At 48.3% G+C, this 25,944-nt stretch overlaps 1 protein-coding gene across 1 annotated transcript in view; it reads right to left on the bottom strand.

The window, feature by feature from the left end:
- Window positions 1–25,944, bottom strand: part of LOC121274781 (active breakpoint cluster region-related protein-like) — a 171,292-nt gene that overhangs the window by 93,243 nt on the left and 52,105 nt on the right. Inside the window, exons 5-7 of the mRNA XM_041182131.1 lie at window positions 11,626–11,733; window positions 10,360–10,420; window positions 7,087–7,139 (exon numbers count right to left, since the gene is read on the bottom strand). Coding sequence (XP_041038065.1) covers window positions 7,087–7,139; window positions 10,360–10,420; window positions 11,626–11,733 — 222 coding nt within the window. The remainder of the gene's footprint in view (window positions 1–7,086; window positions 7,140–10,359; window positions 10,421–11,625; window positions 11,734–25,944) is intronic.

A 25,944-nucleotide genomic window follows, 5' to 3' on the forward strand; every position in this document is an offset into this window, starting at 1 on the left:
GTACCCAATCCCAATCCCAAAACCCTTCCCATTCACTCCCACTATACACAATCCAAATTGACACTAACCCCTTCCTGTTCCCTCCCACTGTACACAATTCCAAAGGAACTAAAACTCTTCCCCTTCACTTCCACTGTACACAATCCCAATGGACCCAAACCCCTTCCCATTCAGTCCCACTGTACACAATCCCAATGGACCCAAACCCCTTCCCGTTCACTCCCGCTGTACACAATCCCAATGTACCCAAACCCCTTCCCATTCACACCCACTGTACACAAGTCCCATTCCAAACCCCTTCCCGTTCAGTCCCACTATACACAATACCAATGTACCCAAACCCCGTCGCGTTCACTGCCACTGTACACAACCCCAATGGACCCAAATACCTGCCAATTCACTTCCACTGTACACAATCCCAAAGGACCCAAACCCCTCCCGTTCACTCCCGCTGTACACAATCCCAATGGACCCAAACACCTTCCCGTTCACTCCCAATGTACACAATCCCCATGGACTCAAACCCCTTCCCATTCACTCCCACTGTACACAATCCCATTCAAAAAACATTCACGTTCACTCCCAATATCAACAATCGCAATGGACCGAAAACTGTTCCAGTTCATTGCCAATGTACACAATCCCAATGGTCCCAAACCCCTTCCCATTCACTACCACTGTACATAATTCAAATGGAAAAAAAAACCCTTCCCATTCCCTCTCACTGTACACAAATCACTCCCAGACCACTTCGCGTTCACTCCCACTGTACACAATCCCAATCCAAAACACCTTTCAGTTCACTCCCACTGTACTCAATCCCAATGGACCCAAACCCCTTCCCGTTCACTCCCACTGTACACAATCCCAATCCCAAACACCTGTCAGTTCACTCCCACTGTACTCAATCCCAATGGACCCAAACCCCTTCCCGTTCACTCCCACTGTACACAATCCAAATGGACCAAAACCCAAACTGGTTCACTCCCACTGCACACAATCCCAATGGAACCAAACCCCTTCCCATTCATTTTCACCGTACACAATTCCAATGGACCTAAACCCCTTCCCGTTCACTCCCGTTGTACACAATCCCAATGCACCCAGACCTCTTCCCATTCACTCCCACTGTACACAATCCCAATGGACCCAAACCCCTTCCCATTCACTCCCACTGTACGCAATCCAAATGTACCCAAACCCCTTCCCGTTCACTCCCACTGTACACAATCCCAATGGATCCAAACCCCTTCCCGTTCACTCCCACTATCCACAATCCCAATGGACCGAAAACTGCTCCCGTTCATTCCCACTGTACACGATCCTAATGGAACCATACCCCTTCCCGTTCACTCCCACCGTACACAATCCCAATGGACCCAAACCCAAACCAGTTCACTCCCACTGCACACAATCCCAATTGCCCCAAACCCCTTCCCATTCACTCCCACTGTACACAATCCCAATGGACCCAAACCCAAACCAGTTCACTCCCACTGCACACAATCCCAATTGCCCCAAACCCCTTCCCATTCACTTCCACTGTACACAATCCCAATGGAGCAAAACCCCTTCCCGTTCACTCCCATTGTACACAATCCCAATGGACCCAAACCCCTTCCCATTCACTCCCACCGTACACAATCCCAATGGTCCCAAACCCCTTCCCATTCACTACCACTGTACATAATCCAAATGGAAAAAAACCCCTTCCCATTCCCTCTCACTGTACACAAATCACTCCCAGACCACTTCCCGTTCACTCCCGCTGTACACAATCCCAATCCCAAACACCTTTCAGTTCACTCCCACTGTACTCAATCCCAATGGACCCAAACCCTTTCCCGTTCACTCCCGCTGTACCCAATCCCAATCCCAAAACCCTTCCCATTCACTCCCACTATACACAATCCCAACTGACACAAACCCCTTCCTGTTCCCTCCCACTGTACACAATTCCAAAGGCACTAAAACTCTTCCCCTTCACTTCCACTGTACACAATCCCAATGGACCCAAACCCTTTCCCATTCACTCCCACTGTACACAATCCCAATGGACCCAAACCCCTTCCCATTCTGTCTCACTGTACACAATCCCAATGTACCCAAACCCCTTCCCGTTCACTCCCACTGTACATAATCCCAATGGACACAAACCCCTTCCCGTTCACTCCCACCGTACACAATCCCAATGGTCCCAAACCCCTTCCCATTCACTACCACTGTACATAATCCAAATGGGAAAAAACCCCTTCCCATTCCCTCTCACTGTACACAAATCACTCCCAGACCACTTCACGTTCACTCCCACTGTACACAATCCCAATCCCAAACACCTTTCAGTTCACTCCCACTGTACTCAATCCCAATGGACCCAAACCCCTTCCCGTTCACTCCCGCTGTACCCAATCCCAATCCCAAAACCCTTCACATTCACTCCCACTATACACAATCCCAATTGACACAAACCCCTTCCTGTTCCCTCCCACTGTACACAATTCCAAAGGAACTAAAACTCTTCCCCTTCACTTCCACTGTACACAATCCAAATGGACCCAAACCCCTTCCCATTCACTCCCACTGTACACAATCCCAATGGACCCAAACCACTTCCCGTTCACTCCCGCTGTACACAATCCCAATGGACCCAAAACCCTTCCCATTCACACCCACTGTACACAAGTCCCATCCCAAACCCCTTCACGTTCAGTCCCACTATACACAATACCAATGTACCCAAACCCCGTCGCGTTCACTGCCACTGTACACAACCCCAATGGACCCAAATACCTGCCAATTCACTTCCACTGTACACAATCCCAAAGGACCCAAACCCCTCCCGTTCACTCCCGCTGTACTCAATCCCAATGGACCCAAACACCTTCCCGTTCACTCCCAATGTACACAATCCCCATGGACTCAAACCCCTTCCCATTCACTCCCACTGTACACAATCCCATTCAAAAAACATTCACGTTCACTCCCAATATCAACAATCGCAATGGAACGAAAACTGTTCCAGTTCATTGCCAATGTACACAATCCCAATGGTCCCAAACCCCTTCCCATTCACTACCACTGTACATAATCCAAATGGAAAAAAAAACCCTTCCCATTCCCTCTCACTGTACACAAATCACTCCCAGACCACTTCACGTTCACTCCCACTGTACACAATCCCAATCCCAAACACCTTTCAGTTCACTCCCACTGTACTCAATCCCAATGGACCCAAACCCCTTCCCGTTCACTCCCACTGTACACAATCCAAATGGACCCAAACCCCTTCCCGTTCACTCCCACTGTACACAATCCCAATCCCAAACACCTTTCAGTTCACTCCCACTGTACTCAATCCCAATGGACCCAAACCCCTTCCCGTTCACTCCCACTGTACACAATCCAAATGGACCAAAACCCAAACTGGTTCACTCCCTCTGCACACAATCCCAATGGACCCAAACCCCTTCCCATTCATTTCCACCGTACACAATCCCAATGGACCTAAACCCCTTCCTGTTCACTCCCGTTGTACACAATCCCAATGCACCCAGACCTCTTCCCATTCACTCCCACTTTACACAATCCCAATGGACCCAAACCCCTTCCCATTCACTCCCACTGTACGCAATCCAAATGTACCCAAACCCCTTCCCGTTCACTCCCACTGTACACAATCCCAATGGATCCAAACCCCTTCCCGTTCACTCCCACTGTACACAATCCCAATGGACACAAACCCCTTCCCGTTCACTCCCACTGTACACAATCCCAATGGACCCAAATACCTTCCAGTTCACTCCCACTGTTCAAAAACACCAATGCACCCAAACCCCTTTGTGTTCCCTCCCACTCTACACAACCCCAATGGCCCCAAACCCCTTCCCATTCACTCCCACTGCACACAATCCCAATGGACACAAACCCCTTCCCGTTCACACCCACTTTACACAATCCCAGTGGACCCAAACCCCTTCCCGAAAACTCCCACTGTACTCAATCCCAATGGACCCAAACCCCTTCCCATTCACTCCCACTGTACACAATCCCAATGGACACAAACCCCTTCCCGTTCACACCCATAGTAAACAATCACAATGGACCCTAACCCCTTCCCGTTCACTCCCACTGTACACAATCCCAATGGACCCAAACCCCTTCCCGTTCACTCCCACTGTACACAATCCCAATGGATACAAACCCCTTCCCATTGATACCCACTGTACACAAGTCCCATCCCAATCCCCTTCCCGTTCATTCCCACTTTACACAATCCCAATGTACGCAAACCCCTTCACGTTCACTCCCACTGTAAACAACCCTAAAGTACCCAAACCCCTTCCCATTCACTCCCACTGCACACAATCCCAATTGACCCAAATACCTTCCAGTTCACTCCCACTGTACACATTCCCAAAGGACCCAAACCCCTTCCCGTTCACTCCCGCTGTACACAATCCCAATGGACCCAAACCCCTTCCCGTTCACTCCCAATGTCCACAATCCCAATGGACCCAAACCCCTTCCCATTCACTCCCACTGTACACAATCCCAAAGGACCCAAACCCCTTCCCATTCACTCCCACTGTACACAATCCCAATGGACCCAAACCCCTTCCCATTCACACCCACTGCACACAATCCCTTTCCCAAAACCCTTCACATTCACTCCCACTATCCACAATCCCAATGGACCGAAAACTGCTCCCGTTCATTCCCACTGTACACGATCCTAATGGAACCATACCCCTTCCCGTTCACTCCCACCGTACACAATCCCAATGGACCCAAACCCAAACCAGTTCACTCCCACTGCACACAATCCCAATTGCCCCAAACCCCTTCCCATTCACTCCCACTGTACACAATCCCAATGGACCCAAACCCAAACCAGTTCACTCCCACTGCACACAATCCCAATTGCCCCAAACCCCTTCCCATTCACTTCCACTGTACACAATCCCAATGGAGCAAAACCTCTTCCCGTTCACTCCCATTGTACACAATCCCAATGGACCCAAACCCCTTCCCGTTCACTCCCACCGTACACAATCCCAATGGTCCCAAACCCCTTCCCATTCACTACCACTGTACATAATCCAAATGGAAAAAAACCCCTTCCCATTCCCTCTCACTGTACACAAATCACTCCCAGACCACTTCGCGTTCACTCCCACTGTACACAATCCCAATCCCAAACACCTTTCCGTTCACTCCCACTGTACTCAATCCCAATGGACCCAAACCCCTTCCCGTTCACTCCCGCTGTACCCAATCCCAATCCCAAAACCCTTCCCATTCACTCCCACTATACACAATCCCAATTGACACAAACCCCTTCCTGTTCCCTCCCACTGTACACAATTCCAAAGGAACTAAAACTCTTCCCCTTCACTTCCACTGTACACAATCCCAATGGACCCAAACCCCTTCCCATTCACTCCCACTGTACACAATCCCAATGGACCCTAACCCCTTCCCATTCAGTCCCACTGTATACAATCCCAATGTACCCAAACCCCTTCCCGTTCACTCCCACTGTACATAATCCCAATGCACACAAACCCCTTCCCGTTCACCCCCATTGTGCACAATCCCATTGTACACAATCCCAATGGACTCAAACCCCTTCCCGTTCACACCCACTGTACACAATCCCAATGGACCCAAACCCTTTCCTGTTCACTCCCACTGTACGCAATCCCAATGGACACAAACCCCTTCCTGTTCACTCCCACTGTACACAATCTCAGTGGAGACAATTGGCAAGACATCCACTCCCATTATACAAAAACACAAAGGATGCAAACACCATCCCATTTACTCCACCGTACACAACCTGAAAATGGATGTACAATTTACATAACCCCGTGCTGTACCTGTCCTGGGTGTGTTTGATGGGGACAGTGTAGAGTGGGATTTACTCTGTATCTAACCCCGTGCTGTACCTGTGTTGGGAGTGTTTGATGGGGACAGTGTAGAGGGAGCTTTACTCTGTATCTAACCCCATGCTGTACCTGTCATGGGTGTGTTTGATGGGGACAGTGTAGATGGAGATTTACTCTGTATCCAACCCCATGCTCTACCTGTCCTGGAAGTGTTTGATGGTGACGGTGTAGAGGGAGATTTACTCTGTATCTAACACCGTGCTGTACCTTTCCTGGGAATGTTTGATGGGGACAGTGTAGAGGGAGCTTTACTCTTTATCTTACCCCGTGCTGTACCTGTCCTGGGAGTGTTTGATGGGGACGGTATAGAGGGATCTTTACTCTGTATCTAACCCCGTGCTGTACCTTTCCTGGGAGTGTTTGATCGGGACAGTGTAGAGGAAGATTTACTCTGTATCTAACCCCGTGCTGTACCTGTCCTGGGAGTGTTTGATGGGGACTGTGTGGAGCGAGCTTTACTCTGTATCTAATCCCGTGCTGTAGTTGTCCTGGGAGTGTTTGATGGGGACAGTGTAGAGCGAGCTTTACTCTGTATCTAACCCCGTACTGTTCCTGTCCTGGGAGTGTTTGATGGGTACTGTGAAGAGGGAGATTTACTCTGTATCTAACCCTGTGCTGTACCTGTCCTGGGAGTGTTTGATGGGGACGGTGCAGAGGGAGACTTACTCTGTATCTAACCCCGTATATAACTGCAGGGGCTGTTTTACTGGTAGGAATAGGCTGAGAGGAGATTTTGAAGAGCTCTTCAATATCCAAAGTGGGCTGTGCAGCGTGGAAGGGCTAAGTTGTTCCCTCTTGTTCAAGGATCAAAAACGAGAGAGCACAGATTGGCAGTGACTTGCAAGGGAAGCGAGTGTGACGTGAGGGTGTGGTGATTCACTCTTAGAGTGGTTGAACCTAGCCATTCAGGAGGGCAATGGATGATCTTGAGAGCAGGAACCATGTACAGGGGTGAGGGGCAAAGGCAGGGAAATATTACTGGGTCATTCTGCTCGCTTGGAGAGCTGGTGCGGAAATGATGGGCCTACACTGTTAAAATTCTGTGACTCTGTGATCCTGTGACAGTGCCGCCTGTGATTGACCCCCATCAGGAATGGACCTTCCAAGCGATCGATGGGAATCTGAAATGACTGCTTACCCGAATCAGAAGGGTGACCCTCGTCAAGTGGCTCACAGGCTTGTGCAGGAGTGCTGTAAAATAAATCACAGCTGAGGTCAGATCACAGAGTTACCTGCTCTCATTTCCTCTGTGTTCGCTTCTCCCATTTCAACCCACCCCTGCTGCTCCCAACACTTCCCTGACTCAGCGAGGGAGTCCTTTGGGCAACTTTAGCCTGAAACACCGCCCAACACTTCCCATTTAATGAGGAAGGGCCGTGCTGTCGGAGGGTCAGTACAGCGGGAGAGCCGCACTGTCGGAGGGTCAGTGCTGAGGGAGAGCCGCACTGTCGGAGGGTCAGTGCTGAGGGAGCGCCGCACTGTCAGAGGGTCAGTGCTGAGGGAGCACCGCACTGTCGGTGGGTCAGTACAGAGGGAGAACCGCACTGTCAGAGGGTCAGTGCTGAGGGAGCACCGCACTGTCGGAGGGTCAGTGCTGAGGGAGAGCCGCACTGTCGGAGGGTCAGTACTGAGGGAGAGCCGCACTGTACGAGGGTCAGTGCTGAGGGAGAGCCGCAATGTCGGAGGGTCAGTAGTGAGGGAGAGCCGCACTGTCGGAGGGTCAGTGCTGAGGTAGCGCCGCACTGTCGGAGGGTCAGTACTGAGGGAGCGCCGCACTGTCGGAGGGTCAGTGCTGAGGGAGTGCCGCACTGTCGGACGGACAGTACTGAGGGAACGCCGCACTGTCGGAGGGTCAGTGCTGACGGAAAGCCGCACTGTCGGAAGGTCAGTACTTAGGGAGTACCACACTGGCGGAGGGTCAGTGCTGAGGGAGAGCCGCACTGTTGGAGGGGCAGTGCTGAGGGAGAGCCGCCCTGTTGGAGGGTCAGTGCTGAGGGAGCGCCGCACTGTCGGAGGGTCAGTACTGAGGGAGAGCCGCACTGTTGGAGGGTCAGTACTGAGGGAGCGCCGCACTGTCGGAGGGTCAGTGCTGAGGGAGGGCTGCACTGTCGGAGTTGCAGTGCTGAGGGAGCACCGCACTGTCGGAGGGTCAGTACTGAGGGAGAGCCGCACTATCGGAGGGTCAGTGCTGAGGGAGCCACGTCCATGTGTCCCTCTGTCCATCCCTTGCGCCTCTGGGTAGAACAGTAGCTCAGGGACAGAGGGCCTGGCAACAGCCCCCACCACCCCGCCACCCTCTGCGGCGCTGTTGGCTCCAGACTGCCCTGCAATTATCGGGTACCGCCTGCCCCCAGAGTGCCCAGCCAAGCGGGACTCCAGCCCCTGACTGCGGGGCAAACTCTGTCCTTGGAGGAGTAGCCAACGCCCAATGGGTGACCACAAGAGGAGGAGCAGGAAGGGCCCTGAGTGGCGGAGCGGGTGAAGTGCCCGGTGTTGGGTAGAGTGGCGTTGGCTGGGTTAGGGAGCGGGTGGCGTGGGTGGGTTGACCTTCATGCCGCTGTTTGGTCAGGGTGATAGTTGGGTGTTCAGACCCAGCTCGCTGGGCCTCAATCCAAACTTGCCAACCATCGTTCCTCCCCTCCCTTTGAGGAGTTAACTTCAACGCGCCATCTGCACAGACCCACCCAAGAGCGATAGGCAAGGACAGAAAACACTGGGCAAACCCAGCAGGTCTGGCAGCATCAGCGGGGAGAGAAACAGAATGACCAGTCCGTACGGCCTTCTGAATGGCTATTCTCTCTCTCTCTCTCTCTCTCGCTCTCCCTTTCTTTCTATTGGTGTCAATCTCTCTATTCATATCAGCCACTGAGTACAATCCCAATGGACCCAAACACCTTCCCGTTCACTCCCACTGTACACAATCCCAATGGACCCAAACACCTTCCCGTTCACTCCCACTGTACACAATCCCAATGGACCCAAACCCCTTCCAGTTCACTCCCATTGAGTACAATCCCAATGGACCCAAACCCCTTCCCGGTCACTCCCACTGTACACAATCCCAATGGACCCAAATCCCTTCCAGTTCACTCCCACTGAGTACAATCCCAATGGACCCAAACCCCTTCCCGGTCACTCCCACTGTACACAATAACAATGGACCCAAATCCCTTCCAGTTCACTCCCACTGAGTACAATCCCAATGGACCCAAACCCCTTCCCGTTCACTCCCACTGTACACAATCCCAATGGACCCAAACCCCTTCCCGTTCACTCCCACTGTACACAATCCCAATGGACCCAAACCCCTTCCCGTTCACTCCCACTGTACACAATCCCAATGGACCCAAACCCCTTCCCGTTCACTCCTACTGTACACAATCCCAATGGACCCAAATACCTTCCAGTTCACTCCCACTGTACACAATCCCAATGGACCCAAACCCCTTCCCGTTCACTCCTACTGTACACCATCCCAATGGACCCAAATACCTTCCAGTTCACTCCCACTGTACAAAACACCAATGCACCCAAACCCCTTCGCGTTCACTCCCACTTTACACAATCCCAATGGACCCAAACCCCTTCCCACTCACTCCCACTGCACACAATCCCAATGGACCCAAACACCTTCCCGTTCACTCCCACTGTACACAATCCCAATGGACCCAAACCCCTTCCAGTTCACTCCCACTGAGTACAATCCCAATGGACCCAAACCCCTTCCCGTTCACTCCCACTGTACACAATCCCAATGGACCCAAACCCCTTCCCGTTCACTCCCACCGTACACAATCCCAATGGACCCAAACACCTTCCCGTTCACTCCCACTGTACACAATCCCAATGGACACAAACCCCTTCCTGTTCACTCCCACTGTACACAATCCCAATGGACCCAAACACCTTCCCGTTCACTCCCACTGTACACAATCCCAATGGACCCAAATCCCTTCCTGTTCACTCCCACTGTACACAATCCCAATGGACCCAAACCCCTTCCCGTTCACTCCCAATCTACACAATCCCAATGGACCCAAACCCCTTCCCGTTCACTCCCACTATACACAATCCCAATGGACATAAACCCCTTCCCGTTCACTCCCACTGTACACAATCCCAATGGACCCAAATCCCTTCCCGTTCACTCCCACTATACACAATCCCAATGGACCCAAACCCCTTCCCGTTCACTCCCACTGTACACAATCCCAATGGACACAAACCCCTTCCCGTTCACTCCCACTGTACACAATCCCAATGGACCCAAACCCCTCTGCTAATGTTTAGCCTCTGCTCCTCCAAAGCTTATTCTCAGGCCAGAGTTATCTAACCTATCTCATATCTCAGGCACTCCCTCTGCCCCCACCACCCCCTCTCCCCCCAGCCGACGCTCCCAAACCTTACATACCTTCCAGTGTGATTGTGGTCGGGCTTTCCTTCGACTCCTTGGTGTGTTTCATCCACATTTTCTGAGGATAGATAAAATGAGAGTCAGATTAACAGGAATAGTCTGGGATCCACCATTTGACATTGTCAGAGGAAGAGGTAGATTTAATACAGAGAGAGGCTGATTCATCAACATAACAACAAGGAGATTATGTCATCTTGGGGTACGTGGGAGAGTACAGACACAGAGTGAGGCAGGGATGCGGAGAGGGAGCTGACAGGGAGAGAGATAGAGGGATGGAGAGAGGGAGGTAGAGAGAGAGAGAGGCAGAGGGAGATAGAGAATCAGAGAGAAAGAGTCAGGGAGAGAGGCAGAGGGAGATAGACAATCAGAGAGAGAGGGTCAGAGAGGGAGGCAGAGAGAGATAGAGAGACAGGGAGAGAGCCAGACAGAGAGAGAAAAACAGAGAGACAGAGAGAGAGCTAGACAGGGAGAGAGAGATAGAGAAACTGAGAGAGAGAGCAAGACAGACAGATAGAGAGAGAGAGGCAGAGAGAGAGACAGAGAGAGAGGGACAGATAGATCGAGAGACAGAGGGAGAGGGAGAGAGGGCGGCAGAGAGAGAGAGCAGTTTGACTGACAGAGAGACAGACAGAGGGAGAGAAACAGAAAGGGAGGCAGAGAGAGAGAGAGACAGGGTGACAAAGACAGAGACAGAGAGAGACAGACAGAGAGAGAGAGAGAGAGAGAGAGAGAGAGACAGGGAAAGAGAGAGAAAAATACAGTGCGAGAGGCTGGTGTAGCTAATGGTCACACTGGGACAGAGACAGAGAGAGAGAGAGACAGAGAGAGAGAGAGAGACAGAGAGAGTGAGAGACAGAGAGAGAGAGAGAGAGAGAGAGAGAGACAGAGAGAGTGAGAGAGGCAGAGAGAGAGACAGAGAGAGAGGCAGAGAGAGTGAGCGAGACCGAGAGAGAGACAGACAAAGAGAAAGACAGAGAGAGAGAGAGACAGAGAGAAAGCGAGAGAGAGACAGAGAAAGAGAAGCAAAGGGAAAAACAGAGAGAGAGAGATAGAAAGAGAGCGAGAAAGAGACAGACATTGCGAGAGACAGATAGAGAAAGAGGATACAGAAAGAAAGAGAGAGGGAGGGAATGAGACAGAGATACAAAGAGACAGAGACAGAGATGGAGAGAGAGACAGAGAGACAGGCAGAGAGGTGGACAGTGCTGGAGGAAGGTAGAGAGAGAGAATACGGAGACAGACTGTGAGGGTATCTACGTGTACCTCAGCAATTTGTTTAAACTGATCCTTGCTCTGAATGCATTTCTCAGCTGTCTCCACGGCGACTGGGTAGTTGCTAATGAACGCACGATAAACCCCAAACTGCTTCACCTAAAATTAAAGCATTGGATGAATTAACACACAGAGCACAGTGTGAATATCAATCACAAGACGCTGACACTTCAAACACCGTCCACTCAGATACTGTCACATTTAACAGCATCTCCCCTAACAGAGTCTCCGCTAACAGTATCAGCTCTAACAGTGTCTCCGCTAACAGTGTCCCCTCTAACAGTGTCTCCTCTAACAGTGTCACCTCTGACAGTGTCAACTCTAACAGTATCACATCTAACAGCATCTCTCCTAACAGTGTCTCCGCTAACAGTGTCAACCCTAACAGTGACACCTCTAACAGTGTCACCTCTAACAGTGTCTCCTCTAACAGTGTCACCTCTAACAGTGTCACATCTAACAGTGTCTCCGCTAACAGTGTCTCCGCTAACAATATCACCTCTAACAGTGACACCTCTGACAGTATCACCTCTAACAGTGTCAATTCTAACTTTGTCAACTCTAACAGTGTCTCCTCTAACAGTGTCTCCGCTAACAGTATCACCTCTATCAGTGTCACCTCTAACATTATCACCTCTAACAGTGTCAACTCTAACTTTGTCACCTCTAACAGTGTCTCCTCTAATAGTTTCTCCGCTAACAGTGTCAACATTAATAGTGTCACCCCTAACAGTGTCACCTCTAACAGTGTCTCCCCTAACAGTGTCACTTCCAACAGTGTCACCTCTAACAATGTCACATCTAACAGCATCTCCCCTAACAGTGTCTCCGCTAACAGTGTCACTTCTAACAGTGTCTCCACTAACAGTATCACCTCTAACAGTGTAAACTCTAACTTTGTCACCTCTAACACTGTCTCCTCTAACAGTGTCTCCGCTAACATTATCACCTCTAACAGTGTCAACTCTAACAGTATCACCTCTAACAGTGTCAACTCTAACTTTGTCACCTCTAACACTGTCTCCTCTAACAGTGTCTCCGCTAACAGTGTCTCCGCTAACAGTGTCAACTCTAACAATGTCACCTCTAACAGTGTCTCCTCTAACAGTTTCTCCTCTAACAGTGTCACCTCTAACAGTGTCACCTCTAACAGTGTCTCCTCTAACAGAGACACCTCTAACAGTGTCACATCTAACAGTGTCTACTCTAACAGTGTCACCTCTAACAGTGTCACCTCTAACAGTGTCTCCACTAACAAGTGTCTCCTCTAACAGTGTCTCCTCTAAAAGAGACACCTCTAACAGTGTCTCCTCTAACAGTGTCTCCTCTAAAAGTGTCACCTCTAACAGTGTCACCTCTAACAGTGTCTCCTCTAACAGAGACATATCTAACAGTGTCTCCTCTGACAGTGTCTCCTCTAACAGTGTCTCCTCTAACAGTGACAACTCTAATAGTGTCTCCTCTGACAGTGTCTCCTCTAACAGCGTCACCTCTAACAGTGTCTCCTCTAACAGAGTCTCCTCTAACAGTGTCACCTCTAACAGTGACTCCTCTAACAGAGTCTACTCTAACAGTGTCACCTCTAACAGTGTCACCTCTAACAGTGTCACCTGAAACAGTGTCTCCCCTAACACTGTCACTTCTAACAGTGTCACCCCTAACAGTGTCTCCGCTAACAGTGTCACTTCTAACAGTGTCAGCTCTAACAGTGTCTCCGCTAACATTGTCTCCTCTAATAGTGTCACCTCTAACAGTGTCTCCTCTAACAGTGTCACCTCTAACAGTGTCACCTCTAACAGTGTCTCCGCTAACAGTGTCTCCTCTAATAGCATCTCTCCTAACAGTGTCTGCTCTAACAGTGTCTCCTCTAACAGTGTCACCTTTAACAGTGTCTCCTCTAACAGCATCTCTCCCAACAGTGTCTCCGCTAACAGGATCAACTCTAACAGTGACACCTCTAACAGTGTCACCTCTGACAGTGTCACCTATAACAGTATTACATCTAACAGCATCTCTCCTAACATTGTCTCCGCTAACAGTGTCACCTCTAACAGTGACACCTCTAACAGTGTCACCTGTAACAGTGTCTCCCCTAACACTGTCACTTCTAACAGTGTCACCTCTAACAGTGTCTCCGCTAACAGTGGCACTTCTAACATTGTCAGCTCTAACAGCGTCTCCGCTAACAGTATCACCTCTAACAGTGTCTCCTCTAACAGTGTCTCCCCTAACAGTGTCTCCTCTAACAGTGTTACCTCTAACAGTGTCTCCTCTAACAGTGTCTCCCCTAACAGTGTCACTTCTAACAGTGTCACCTCTAACAGTGTCTCCGCTAACAGTATCACCTCTAACAATGTCATCTCTAACAGTGTCTCCGCTAACAGTGTCTCCTCTAATAGCATCTCTCCTAACTTTGTCTGCTCTAACAGTGTCACCTCTGACAGTGTCACCTCTAACAGTATTACATTTAACAGCATCTCTCCTAACATTGTCTCCGCTAACAGTGTCACCTCTAACAGTGACACTTCTAACAATGTCACCTCTAACAGTGTCTCCTCTAACAGCTTCTCCTCTAACTGTGTCAACTTTAACAGTATCACCTCTAACAGTGTCTCCTCTAACAGAGACACCTCTAACAGTGTCACATCTAACAGTGTCACCTCTAATAGTGTCTCCTCTAACAGCAACTCCCCTAACAGTGTCTCCACTAGCAGTGTCACTTCTAACAGTGTCTCCTCTAACAGTGTCTCCGCTAACAGTGTCACCTCTAACAGTGTCTCTTCTAACAGTGTCACCTCAAACAGTGTCACCTCTAACAGTGTCTCCCCTAACAGTGTCACCTCCAACAGTGTCACATCTAACAGTGTCTCCTCTAACAGTGTCTCCCCTAACAATGTCTCCTCTGACAGTGTCAACTCTACGAGTGTCTCCTCCAAAAGTGTCACCTCTAACAGTGTCACTTCTAACAGTGCCACCTCTGACAGTATCTCCGCTAACAGTATCACCTCTAACAGTGTCACCTCCAACAGTGTCACATCTAACAGTGTCTCCGCTAACAGTATCACCTCTAACAGTGTCACCTTTAACAGTGTCACCTCTAACAGTGTCTCCGCTAACAGTGTCTCCGCTAACAGTGTCACTTCTAACAGTGTCACCTCTAACAATGTCACATCTAACAGCATCTCCCCTAACAGTGTCTCCGCTAACAGTGTCACCTCTAACACTGTCTCCTCTAACAGTGTCTCCGCTAACAGTGTCTCCGCTAACCGTGTCAACTCTAACAATGTCACCTCTAACAGTGTCTCCTCTAACAGTTTCTCCTCCAACAGTGTCACCTCTAACAGTGTCACCTCTAACAGTGTCTCGTCTAACAGAGACACCTCTAACAGTGTCACATCTAACAGTGTCTACTCTAACAGTGTCACCTCTAACAGTGTCACCTCTAACAGTGTCTCCTCTAACAAGTGTCTCCTCTAACAGTGTCTCCTCTAAAAGAGACACCTCTAACAGTGTCACCTCTAACAGTGTCTCCTCTAACAAGTGTCTCCTCTAACAGTGTCTCCTCTAAAAGAGACACCTCTAACAGTGTCACCTCTAACAGTTTCTCCTCTAACAGAGACATATCTAACAGTGTCTCCTCTGACAGTGTCTCCTCTAACAGTGTCACCTCTAACAGTGTCTCCTCTAACAGTGTCACCTCTAACAGTGACAACTCTAACAGTGTCTCCTCTGACAGTGTCACCTCTAACAGTGTCACCTCTAACCGTGTCTCCGCTAACAGTATCACTTCAAACAGTGTCACCTCTAACAGTGTCTACTCTAACAGTGTCACCTCTAACAGTGACTCCTCTAACAGAGTCTCCTCTAACAGTGTCACCTCTAACAGTGTCACCTCTAACATTGTCACCTGTAACAGTGTCTCCCCTAACACTGTCACTTCTAACAGTGTCACCTCTAACAGTGTCTCCGCTAACATTGTCACTTCTAACAGTGTCAGCTCTAACAGTGTCTCCGCTAACAGTATCACCTCTAACAATGTCATCTCTAACAGAGACTCCTCTAACATTGTCTCCTCTAATAGTGTCACCTCTAACAGTGTCTCCTCTAACAGTGTCACCTCTAACAGTGTCACCTCTAACAGTGTCTCCGCTAACAGTGTCTCCTCTAATAGCATCTCTCCTAACAGTGTCTGCTCTAACAGTGTCTCCTCTAACAGTGTCACCTTTAACAGTGTCTCCTCTAACAGCATCACTCCCAACAGTGTCTCCGCTAACAGTATCAACTCTAACAGTGACACCTCTAACAGTGTCACCTCTGACAGTGTCACCTCTAACAGTATTACATCTAACAGCATCTCTCCTAACATTGTCTCCGCTAACAGTGTCACCTCTAACAGTGACACCTCTAACAGTGTCACCTGTAACAGTATCTCCCCTAACACTGTCACTTCTAACAGTGTCACCTCTAACAGTGTCTCCGCTAACAGTGGCACTTCTAACAGTGTCATCTCTAACAGCGTCTCCGCTAACAGCATCACCTCTAACAGTGTCTCCTCTAACAAGTGTCTCCTCTAACAGTGTCTCCTCTAAAAGAGACACCTCTAACAGTGTCACCTCTAACAGTGTCTCCTCTAAAAGAGACACCTCTAACAGTGTCACCTCTAACAGTTTCTCCTCTAACAGAGACATATCTAACAGTGTCTCCTCTGACAGTGTCTCCTCTAACAGTGTCACCTCTAACAGTGTCTCCTCTAACAGTGTCACCTCTAACAGTGACAACTCTAACAGTGTCTCCTCTGACAGTGTCACCTCTAACAGTGTCACCTCTAACCGTGTCTCCGCTAACAGTATCACTTCAAACAGTGTCACCTCTAACAGTGTCTACTCTAACAGTGTCACCTCTAACAGTGACTCCTCTAACAGAGTCTCCTCTAACAGTGTCACCTCTAACAGTGTCACCTCTAACATTGTCACCTGTAACAGTGTCTCCCCTAACACTGTCACTTCTAACAGTGTCACCTCTAACAGTGTCTCCGCTAACATTGTCACTTCTAACAGTGTCAGCTCTAACAGTGTCTCCGCTAACAGTATCACCTCTAACAATGTCATCTCTAACAGAGACTCCTCTAACATTGTCTCCTCTAATAGTGTCACCTCTAACAGTGTCTCCTCTAACAGTGTCACCTCTAACAGTGTCACCTCTAACAGTGTCTCCGCTAACAGTGTCTCCTCTAATAGCATCTCTCCTAACAGTGTCTGCTCTAACAGTGTCTCCTCTAACAGTGTCACCTTTAACAGTGTCTCCTCTAACAGCATCACTCCCAACAGTGTCTCCGCTAACAGTATCAACTCTAACAGTGACACCTCTAACAGTGTCACCTCTGACAGTGTCACCTCTAACAGTATTACATCTAACAGCATCTCTCCTAACATTGTCTCCGCTAACAGTGTCACCTCTACCAGTGACACCTCTAACAGTGTCACCTGTAACAGTGTCTCCCCTAACACTGTCACTTCTAACAGTGTCACCTCTAACAGTGTCTCCGCTAACAGTGGCACTTCTAACAGTGTCATCTCTAACAGCGTCTCCGCTAACAGCATCACCTCTAACAGTGTCTCCTCTAACAGTGTCTCCCCTAACAGTGTCTCCTCTAACAGTGTTATCTCTAACAGTGTCTCCTCTAACAGTGTCTCCCCTAACAGTGTCACTTCTAACAGTGTCACCTCTAACAGTGTCTCCGCTAACACTATCACCTCTAACAATGTCATCTCTAACAGTGTCTCCGCTAACAGTGTCTCCTCTAATAGCATCTCTCCTAACAGTGTCTGCTCTAACAGTGTCACCTCTGACAGTGTCACCTCTAACAGTATTACATCTAACAGCATCTCTCCTAACATTGTCTCCTCTAACAGCTTCTCCTCTAACAGTGTCTCCTCTAACAGAGACACCTCTACCAGTGTCACATCTAACAGTGTCACCTCTAATAGTGTCTCCTCTAACAGCATCTCCCCTAACAGTGTCTCCACTAACAGTGTCACTTCTAACAGTGTCTCCTCTAACAGTGTCTCCGCTAACAGTGTCACCTCTAACAGTGTCTCTTCTAACAGTGTCACCTCTAACAGTGTCACCTCTAACAGTGTCTCCCCTAACAGTGTCACCTCCACCAGTGTCACATCTAACAGTGTCTCCTCTAACAGTGTCTGCCCTAACAATGTCTCCTCTGACAGTGTCAACTCTACGAGTGTCTCCTCTAACAGTGTCACCTCTAACAGTGTCACCTCTAACAGTGTCTCCGCTAACAGTGTCTCCTCTAATAGCATCTCTCCTAACAGTGTCTGCTCTAACAGTGTCTCCTCTAACAGTGTCACCTTTAACAGTGTCTCCTCTAACAGCATCACTCCCAACAGTGTCTCCGCTAACAGTATCAACTCTAACAGTGACACCTCTAACAGTGTCACCTCTGACAGTGTCACCTCTAACAGTATTACATCTAACAGCATCTCTCCTAACATTGTCTCCGCTAACAGTGTCACCTCTAACAGTGACACCTCTAACAGTGTCACCTGTAACAGTATCTCCCCTAACACTGTCACTTCTAACAGTGTCACCTCTAACAGTGTCTCCGCTAACAGTGGCACTTCTAACAGTGTCATCTCTAACAGCGTCTCCGCTAACAGCATCACCTCTAACAGTGTCTCCTCTAACAGTTTCTCCTCTAACAGTGTCACCTCTAACAGTGTCACCTCTAACAGTGTCTCCTCTAACAGAGACACCTCTAACAGTGTCACATCTAACAGTGTCTACTCTAACAGTGTCACCTCTAACAGTGTCACCTCTAACAGTGTCTCCACTAACAAGTGTCTCCTCTAACAGTGTCTCCTCTAAAAGAGACACCTCTAACAGTGTCTCCTCTAACAGTGTCTCCTCTAAAAGTGTCACCTCTAACAGTGTCACCTCTAACAGTGTCTCCTCTAACAGAGACATATCTAACAGTGTCTCCTCTGACAGTGTCTCCTCTAACAGTGTCTCCTCTAACAGTGACAACTCTAATAGTGTCTCCTCTGACAGTGTCTCCTCTAACAGCGTCACCTCTAACAGTGTCTCCTCTAACAGAGTCTCCTCTAACAGTGTCACCTCTAACAGTGACTCCTCTAACAGAGTCTACTCTAACAGTGTCACCTCTAACAGTGTCACCTCTAACAGTGTCACCTGAAACAGTGTCTCCCCTAACACTGTCACTTCTAACAGTGTCACCCCTAACAGTGTCTCCGCTAACAGTGTCACTTCTAACAGTGTCAGCTCTAACAGTGTCTCCGCTAACATTGTCTCCTCTAATAGTGTCACCTCTAACAGTGTCTCCTCTAACAGTGTCACCTCTAACAGTGTCACCTCTAACAGTGTCTCCGCTAACAGTGTCTCCTCTAATAGCATCTCTCCTAACAGTGTCTGCTCTAACAGTGTCTCCTCTAACAGTGTCACCTTTAACAGTGTCTCCTCTAACAGCATCTCTCCCAACAGTGTCTCCGCTAACAGGATCAACTCTAACAGTGACACCTCTAACAGTGTCACCTCTGACAGTGTCACCTATAACAGTATTACATCTAACAGCATCTCTCCTAACATTGTCTCCGCTAACAGTGTCACCTCTAACAGTGACACCTCTAACAGTGTCACCTGTAACAGTGTCTCCCCTAACACTGTCACTTCTAACAGTGTCACCTCTAACAGTGTCTCCGCTAACAGTGGCACTTCTAACATTGTCAGCTCTAACAGCGTCTCCGCTAACAGTATCACCTCTAACAGTGTCTCCTCTAACAGTGTCTCCCCTAACAGTGTCTCCTCTAACAGTGTTACCTCTAACAGTGTCTCCTCTAACAGTGTCTCCCCTAACAGTGTCACTTCTAACAGTGTCACCTCTAACAGTGTCTCCGCTAACAGTATCACCTCTAACAATGTCATCTCTAACAGTGTCTCCGCTAACAGTGTCTCCTCTAATAGCATCTCTCCTAACTTTGTCTGCTCTAACAGTGTCACCTCTGACAGTGTCACCTCTAACAGTATTACATTTAACAGCATCTCTCCTAACATTGTCTCTGCTAACAGTGTCACCTCTAACAGTGACACTTCTAACAATGTCACCTCTAACAGTGTCTCCTCTAACAGCTTCTCCTCTAACTGTGTCAACTTTAACAGTATCACCTCTAACAGTGTCTCCTCTAACAGCAACTCCCCTAACAGTGTCTCCACTAGCAGTGTCACTTCTAACAGTGTCTCCTCTAACAGTGTCTCCGCTAACAGTGTCACCTCTAACAGTGTCTCTTCTAACAGTGTCACCTCTAACAGTGTCACCTCTAACAGTGTCTCCCCTAACAGTGTCACCTCCAACAGTGTCACATCTAACAGTGTCTCCTCTAACAGTGTCTCCCCTAACAATGTCTCCTCTGACAGTGTCAACTCTACGAGTGTCTCCTCTAACAGTGTCACCTCTAACAGTGTCACTTCTAACAGTGCCACCTCTGACAGTATCTCCGCTAACAGTATCACCTCTAACAGTGTCACCTCCAACAGTGTCACATCAAACAGTGTCTCCGCTAACAGTATCACCTCTAACAGTGTCACCTTTAACAGTGTCACCTCTAACAGTGTTTCCGCTAACAGTGTCTCCGCTAACAGTGTCACTTCTAACAGTGTCACCTCTAACAATGTCACATCTAACAGCATCTCCCCTAACAGTGTCTCCGCTAACAGTGTCACCTCTAACACTGTCTCCTCTAACAGTGTCTCCGCTAACAGTGTCTCCGCTAACCGTGTCAACTCTAACAATGTCACCTCTAACAGTGTCTCCTCTAACAGTTTCTCCTCCAACAGTGTCACCTCTAACAGTGTCACCTCTAACAGTGTCTCGTCTAACAGAGACACCTCTAACAGTGTCACATCTAACAGTGTCTACTCTAACAGTGTCACCTCTAACAGTGTCACCTCTAACAGTGTCTCCTCTAACAAGTGTCTCCTCTAACAGTGTCTCCTCTAAAAGTGACACCTCTAACAGTGTCACCTCTAACAGTGTCTCCTCTAACAAGTGTCTCCTCTAACAGTGTCTCCTCTAAAAGAGACACCTCTAACAGTGTCACCTCTAACAGTTTCTCCTCTAACAGAGACATATCTAACAGTGTCTCCTCTGACAGTGTCTCCTCTAACAGTGTCACCTCTAACAGTGTCTCCTCTAACAGTGTCACCTCTAACAGTGACAACTCTAACAGTGTCTCCTCTGACAGTGTCACCTCTAACAGTGTCACCTCTAACCGTGTCTCCGCTAACAGTATCACTTCAAACAGTGTCACCTCTAACAGTGTCTACTCTAACAGTGTCACCTCTAACAGTGACTCCTCTAACAGAGTCTCCTCTAACAGTGTCACCTCTAACAGTGTCACCTCTAACATTGTCACCTGTAACAGTGTCTCCCCTAACACTGTCACTTCTAACAGTGTCACCTCTAACAGTGTCTCCGCTAACATTGTCACTTCTAACAGTGTCAGCTCTAACAGTGTCTCCGCTAACAGTATCACCTCTAACAATGTCATCTCTAACAGAGACTCCTCTAACATTGTCTCCTCTAATAGTGTCACCTCTAACAGTGTCTCCTCTAACAGTGTCACCTCTAACAGTGTCACCTCTAACAGTGTCTCCGCTAACAGTGTCTCCTCTAATAGCATCTCTCCTAACAGTGTCTGCTCTAACAGTGTCTCCTCTAACAGTGTCACCTTTAACAGTGTCTCCTCTAACAGCATCACTCCCAACAGTGTCTCCGCTAACAGTATCAACTCTAACAGTGACACCTCTAACAGTGTCACCTCTGACAGTGTCACCTCTAACAGTATTATATCTAACAGCATCTCTCCTAACATTGTCTCCGCTAACAGTGTCACCTCTAACAGTGACACCTCTAACAGTGTCACCTGTAACAGTATCTCCCCTAACACTGTCACTTCTAACAGTGTCACCTCTAACAGTGTCTCCGCTAACAGTGGCACTTCTAACAGTGTCATCTCTAACAGCGTCTCCGCTAACAGCATCACCTCTAACAGTGTCTCCTCTAACAAGTGTCTCCTCTAACAGTGTCTCCTCTAAAAGAGACACCTCTAACATTGTCACCTCTAACAGTGTCTCCTCTAACAGTGTCACCTCTAACAGTGTCACCTCTAACAGTTTCTCCTCTAACAGAGACATATCTAACAGTGTCTCCTCTGACAGTGTCTCCTCTAACAGTGTCACCTCTAACAGTGTCTCCTCTAACAGTGTCACCTCTAACAGTGACAACTCTAACAGTGTCTCCTCTGACAGTGTCACCTCTAACAGTGTCACCTCTAACCGTGTCTCCGCTAACAGTATCACTTCAAACAGTGTCACCTCTAACAGTGTCTACTCTAACAGTGTCACCTCTAACAGTGACTCCTCTAACAGAGTCTCCTCTAACAGTGTCACCTCTAACAGTGTCACCTCTAACATTGTCACCTGTAACAGTGTCTCCCCTAACACTGTCACTTCTAACAGTGTCACCTCTAACAGTGTCTCCGCTAACATTGTCACTTCTAACAGTGTCAGCTCTAACAGTGTCTCCGCTAACAGTATCACCTCTAACAATGTCATCTCTAACAGAGACTCCTCTAACATTGTCTCCTCTAATAGTGTCACCTCTAACAGTGTCTCCTCTAACAGTGTCACCTCTAACAGTGTCACCTCTAACAGTGTCTCCGCTAACAGTGTCTCCTCTAATAGCATCTCTCCTAACAGTGTCTGCTCTAACAGTGTCTCCTCTAACAGTGTCACCTTTAACAGTGTCTCCTCTAACAGCATCACTCCCAACAGTGTCTCCGCTAACAGTATCAACTCTAACAGTGACACCTCTAACAGTGTCACCTCTGACAGTGTCACCTCTAACAGTATTACATCTAACAGCATCTCTCCTAACATTGTCTCCGCTAACAGTGTCACCTCTAACAGTGACACCTCTAACAGTGTCACCTGTAACAGTGTCTCCCCTAACACTGTCACTTCTAACAGTGTCACCTCTAACAGTGTCTCCGCTAACAGTGGCACTTCTAACAGTGTCATCTCTAACAGCGTCTCCGCTAACAGCATCACCTCTAACAGTGTCTCCTCTAACAGTGTCTCCCCTAACAGTGTCTCCTCTAACAGTGTTACCTCTAACAGTGTCTCCTCTAACAGTGTCTCCCCTAACAGTGTCACTTCTAACAGTGTCACCTCTAACAGTGTCTCCGCTAACACTATCACCTCTAACAATGTCATCTCTAACAGTGTCTCCGCTAACAGTGTCTCCTCTAATAGCATCTCTCCTAACAGTGTCTGCTCTAACAGTGTCACCTCTGACAGTGTCACCTCTAACAGTATTACATCTAACAGCAACTCTCCTAACATTGTCTCCTCCAACAGCTTATCCTCTAACAGTGTCTCCTCTAACAGAGACACCTCTACCAGTGTCACATCTAACAGTGTCACCTCTAATAGTGTCTCCTCTAACAGCATCTCCCCTAACAGTGTCTCCACTAACAGTGTCACTTCTAACAGTGTCTCCTCTAACAGTGTCTCCGCTAACAGTGTCACCTCTAACAGTGTCTCTTCTAACAGTGTCACCTCTAACAGTGTCACCTCTAACAGTGTCTCCCCTAACAGTGTCACCTCCACCAGTGTCACATCTAACAGTGTCTCCTCTAACAGTGTCTGCCCTAACAATGTCTCCTCTGACAGTGTCAACTCTACGAGTGTCTCCTCTAACAGTGTCACCTCTAACAGTGTCACCTCTAACAGTGTCTCCGCTAACAGTGTCTCCTCTAATAGCATCTCTCCTAACAGTGTCTGCTCTAACAGTGTCTCCTCTAACAGTGTCACCTTTAACAGTGTCTCCTCTAACAGCATCACTCCCAACAGTGTCTCCGCTAACAGTATCAACTCTAACAGTGACACCTCTAACAGTGTCACCTCTGACAGTGTCACCTCTAACAGTATTACATCTAACAGCATCTCTCCTAACATTGTCTCCGCTAACAGTGTCACCTCTAACAGTGACACCTCTAACAGTGTCACCTGTAACAGTATCTCCCCTAACACTGTCACTTCTAACAGTGTCACCTCTAACAGTGTCTCCGCTAACAGTGGCACTTCTAACAGTGTCATCTCTAACAGCGTCTCCGCTAACAGCATCACCTCTAACAGTGTCTCCTCTAACAAGTGTCTCCTCTAACAGTGTCTCCTCTAAAAGAGACACCTCTAACAGTGTCACCTATAACAGTGTCTCCTCTAACAGTGTCACCTCTAACAGTGTCACCTCTAACAGTTTCTCCTCTAACAGAGACATATCTAACAGTGTCTCCTCTGACAGTGTCTCCACTAACAGTGTCACCTCTAACAGTGTCTCCTCTAACAGTGTCACCTCTAACAGTGACAACTCTAACAGTGTCTCCTCTGACAGTGTCACCTCTAACAGTGTCACCTCTAACCGTGTCTCCGCTAACAGTATCACTTCAAACAGTGTCACCTCTAACAGTGTCTACTCTAACAGTGTCACCTCTAACAGTGACTCCTCTAACAGAGTCTCCTCTAACAGTGTCACCTCTAACAGTGTCACCTCTAACATTGTCACCTGTAACAGTGTCTCCCCTAACACTGTCACTTCTAACAGTGTCACCTCTAACAGTGTCTCCGCTAACATTGTCACTTCTAACAGTGTCAGCTCTAACAGTGTCTCCGCTAACAGTATCACCTCTAACAATGTCATCTCTAACAGAGACTCCTCTAACATTGTCTCCTCTAATAGTGTCACCTCTAACAGTGTCTCCTCTAACAGTGTCACCTCTAACAGTGTCACCTCTAACAGTGTCTCCGCTAACAGTGTCTCCTCTAATAGCATCTCTCCTAACAGTGTCTGCTCTAACAGTGTCTCCTCTAACAGTGTCACCTTTAACAGTGTCTCCTCTAACAGCATCACTCCCAACAGTGTCTCCGCTAACAGTATCAACTCTAACAGTGACACCTCTAACAGTGTCACCTCTGACAGTGTCACCTCTAACAGTATTACATCTAACAGCATCTCTCCTAACATTGTCTCCGCTAACAGTGTCACCTCTAACAGTGACACCTCTAACAGTGTCACCTGTAACAGTGTCTCCCCTAACACTGTCACTTCTAACAGTGTCACCTCTAACAGTGTCTCCGCTAACAGTGGCACTTCTAACAGTGTCATCTCTAACAGCGTCTCCGCTAACAGCATCACCTCTAACAGTGTCTCCTCTAACAGTGTCTCCCCTAACAGTGTCTCCTCTAACAGTGTTACCTCTAACAGTGTCTCCTCTAACAGTGTCTCCCCTAACAGTGTCACTTCTAACAGTGTCACCTCTAACAGTGTCTCCGCTAACACTATCACCTCTAACAATGTCATCTCTAACAGTGTCTCCGCTAACAGTGTCTCCTCTAATAGCATCTCTCCTAACAGTGTCTGCTCTAACAGTGTCACCTCTGACAGTGTCACCTCTAACAGTATTATATCTAACAGCATCACTCCTAACATTGTCTCCTCTAACAGCTTCTCCTCTAACAGTGTCTCCTCTAACAGAGACACCTCTACCAGTGTCACATCTAACAGTGTCACCTCTAATAGTGTCTCCTCTAACAGCATCTCCCCTAACAGTGTCTCCACTAACAGTGTCACTTCTAACAGTGTCTCCTCTAACAGTGTCTCCGCTAACAGTGTCACCTCTAACAGTGTCTCTTCTAACAGTGTCACCTCTAACAGTGTCACCTCTAACAGTGTCTCCCCTAACAGTGTCACCTCCACCAGTGTCACATCTAACAGTGTCTCCTCTAACAGTGTCTGCCCTAACAGTGTCACCTCTAACAGTGTCACTTCTAACAGTGCCACCTCTGACAGTATCTCCGCTAACAGTATCACCTCTAACAGTGTTACCACCAACAGTGTCACATCTAACAGTGTCTCCGCTAACAGTATCACCTCTAACAGTGTCACCTTTAACAGTGTCACCTCTAACAGTGTCTCCTCTAACAGTGTCTCCGCTAACAGTATCACCTCTAACAGTGTCAACTCTAACAGTATCACCTCTAACAGTGTCAACTCTAACTTTGTCACCTCTAACAGTGTCTCCTCTAACAGTGTCTCCGCTAACAGTGTCTCCGCTAACAGTGTCACTTCTAACAGTGTCACCTCTAACAATGTCACATCTAACAACATCTCCCCTAACAGTGTCTCCGCTAACAGTGTCACTTCTAAAAGTGTCTCCT

The sequence above is a fragment of the Carcharodon carcharias genome (genome assembly GCF_017639515.1).
Source record: "Carcharodon carcharias isolate sCarCar2 chromosome 38 unlocalized genomic scaffold, sCarCar2.pri SUPER_38_unloc_2, whole genome shotgun sequence".
In the NCBI taxonomy this organism is placed as follows: Eukaryota; Metazoa; Chordata; class Chondrichthyes; order Lamniformes; family Lamnidae; genus Carcharodon; species Carcharodon carcharias.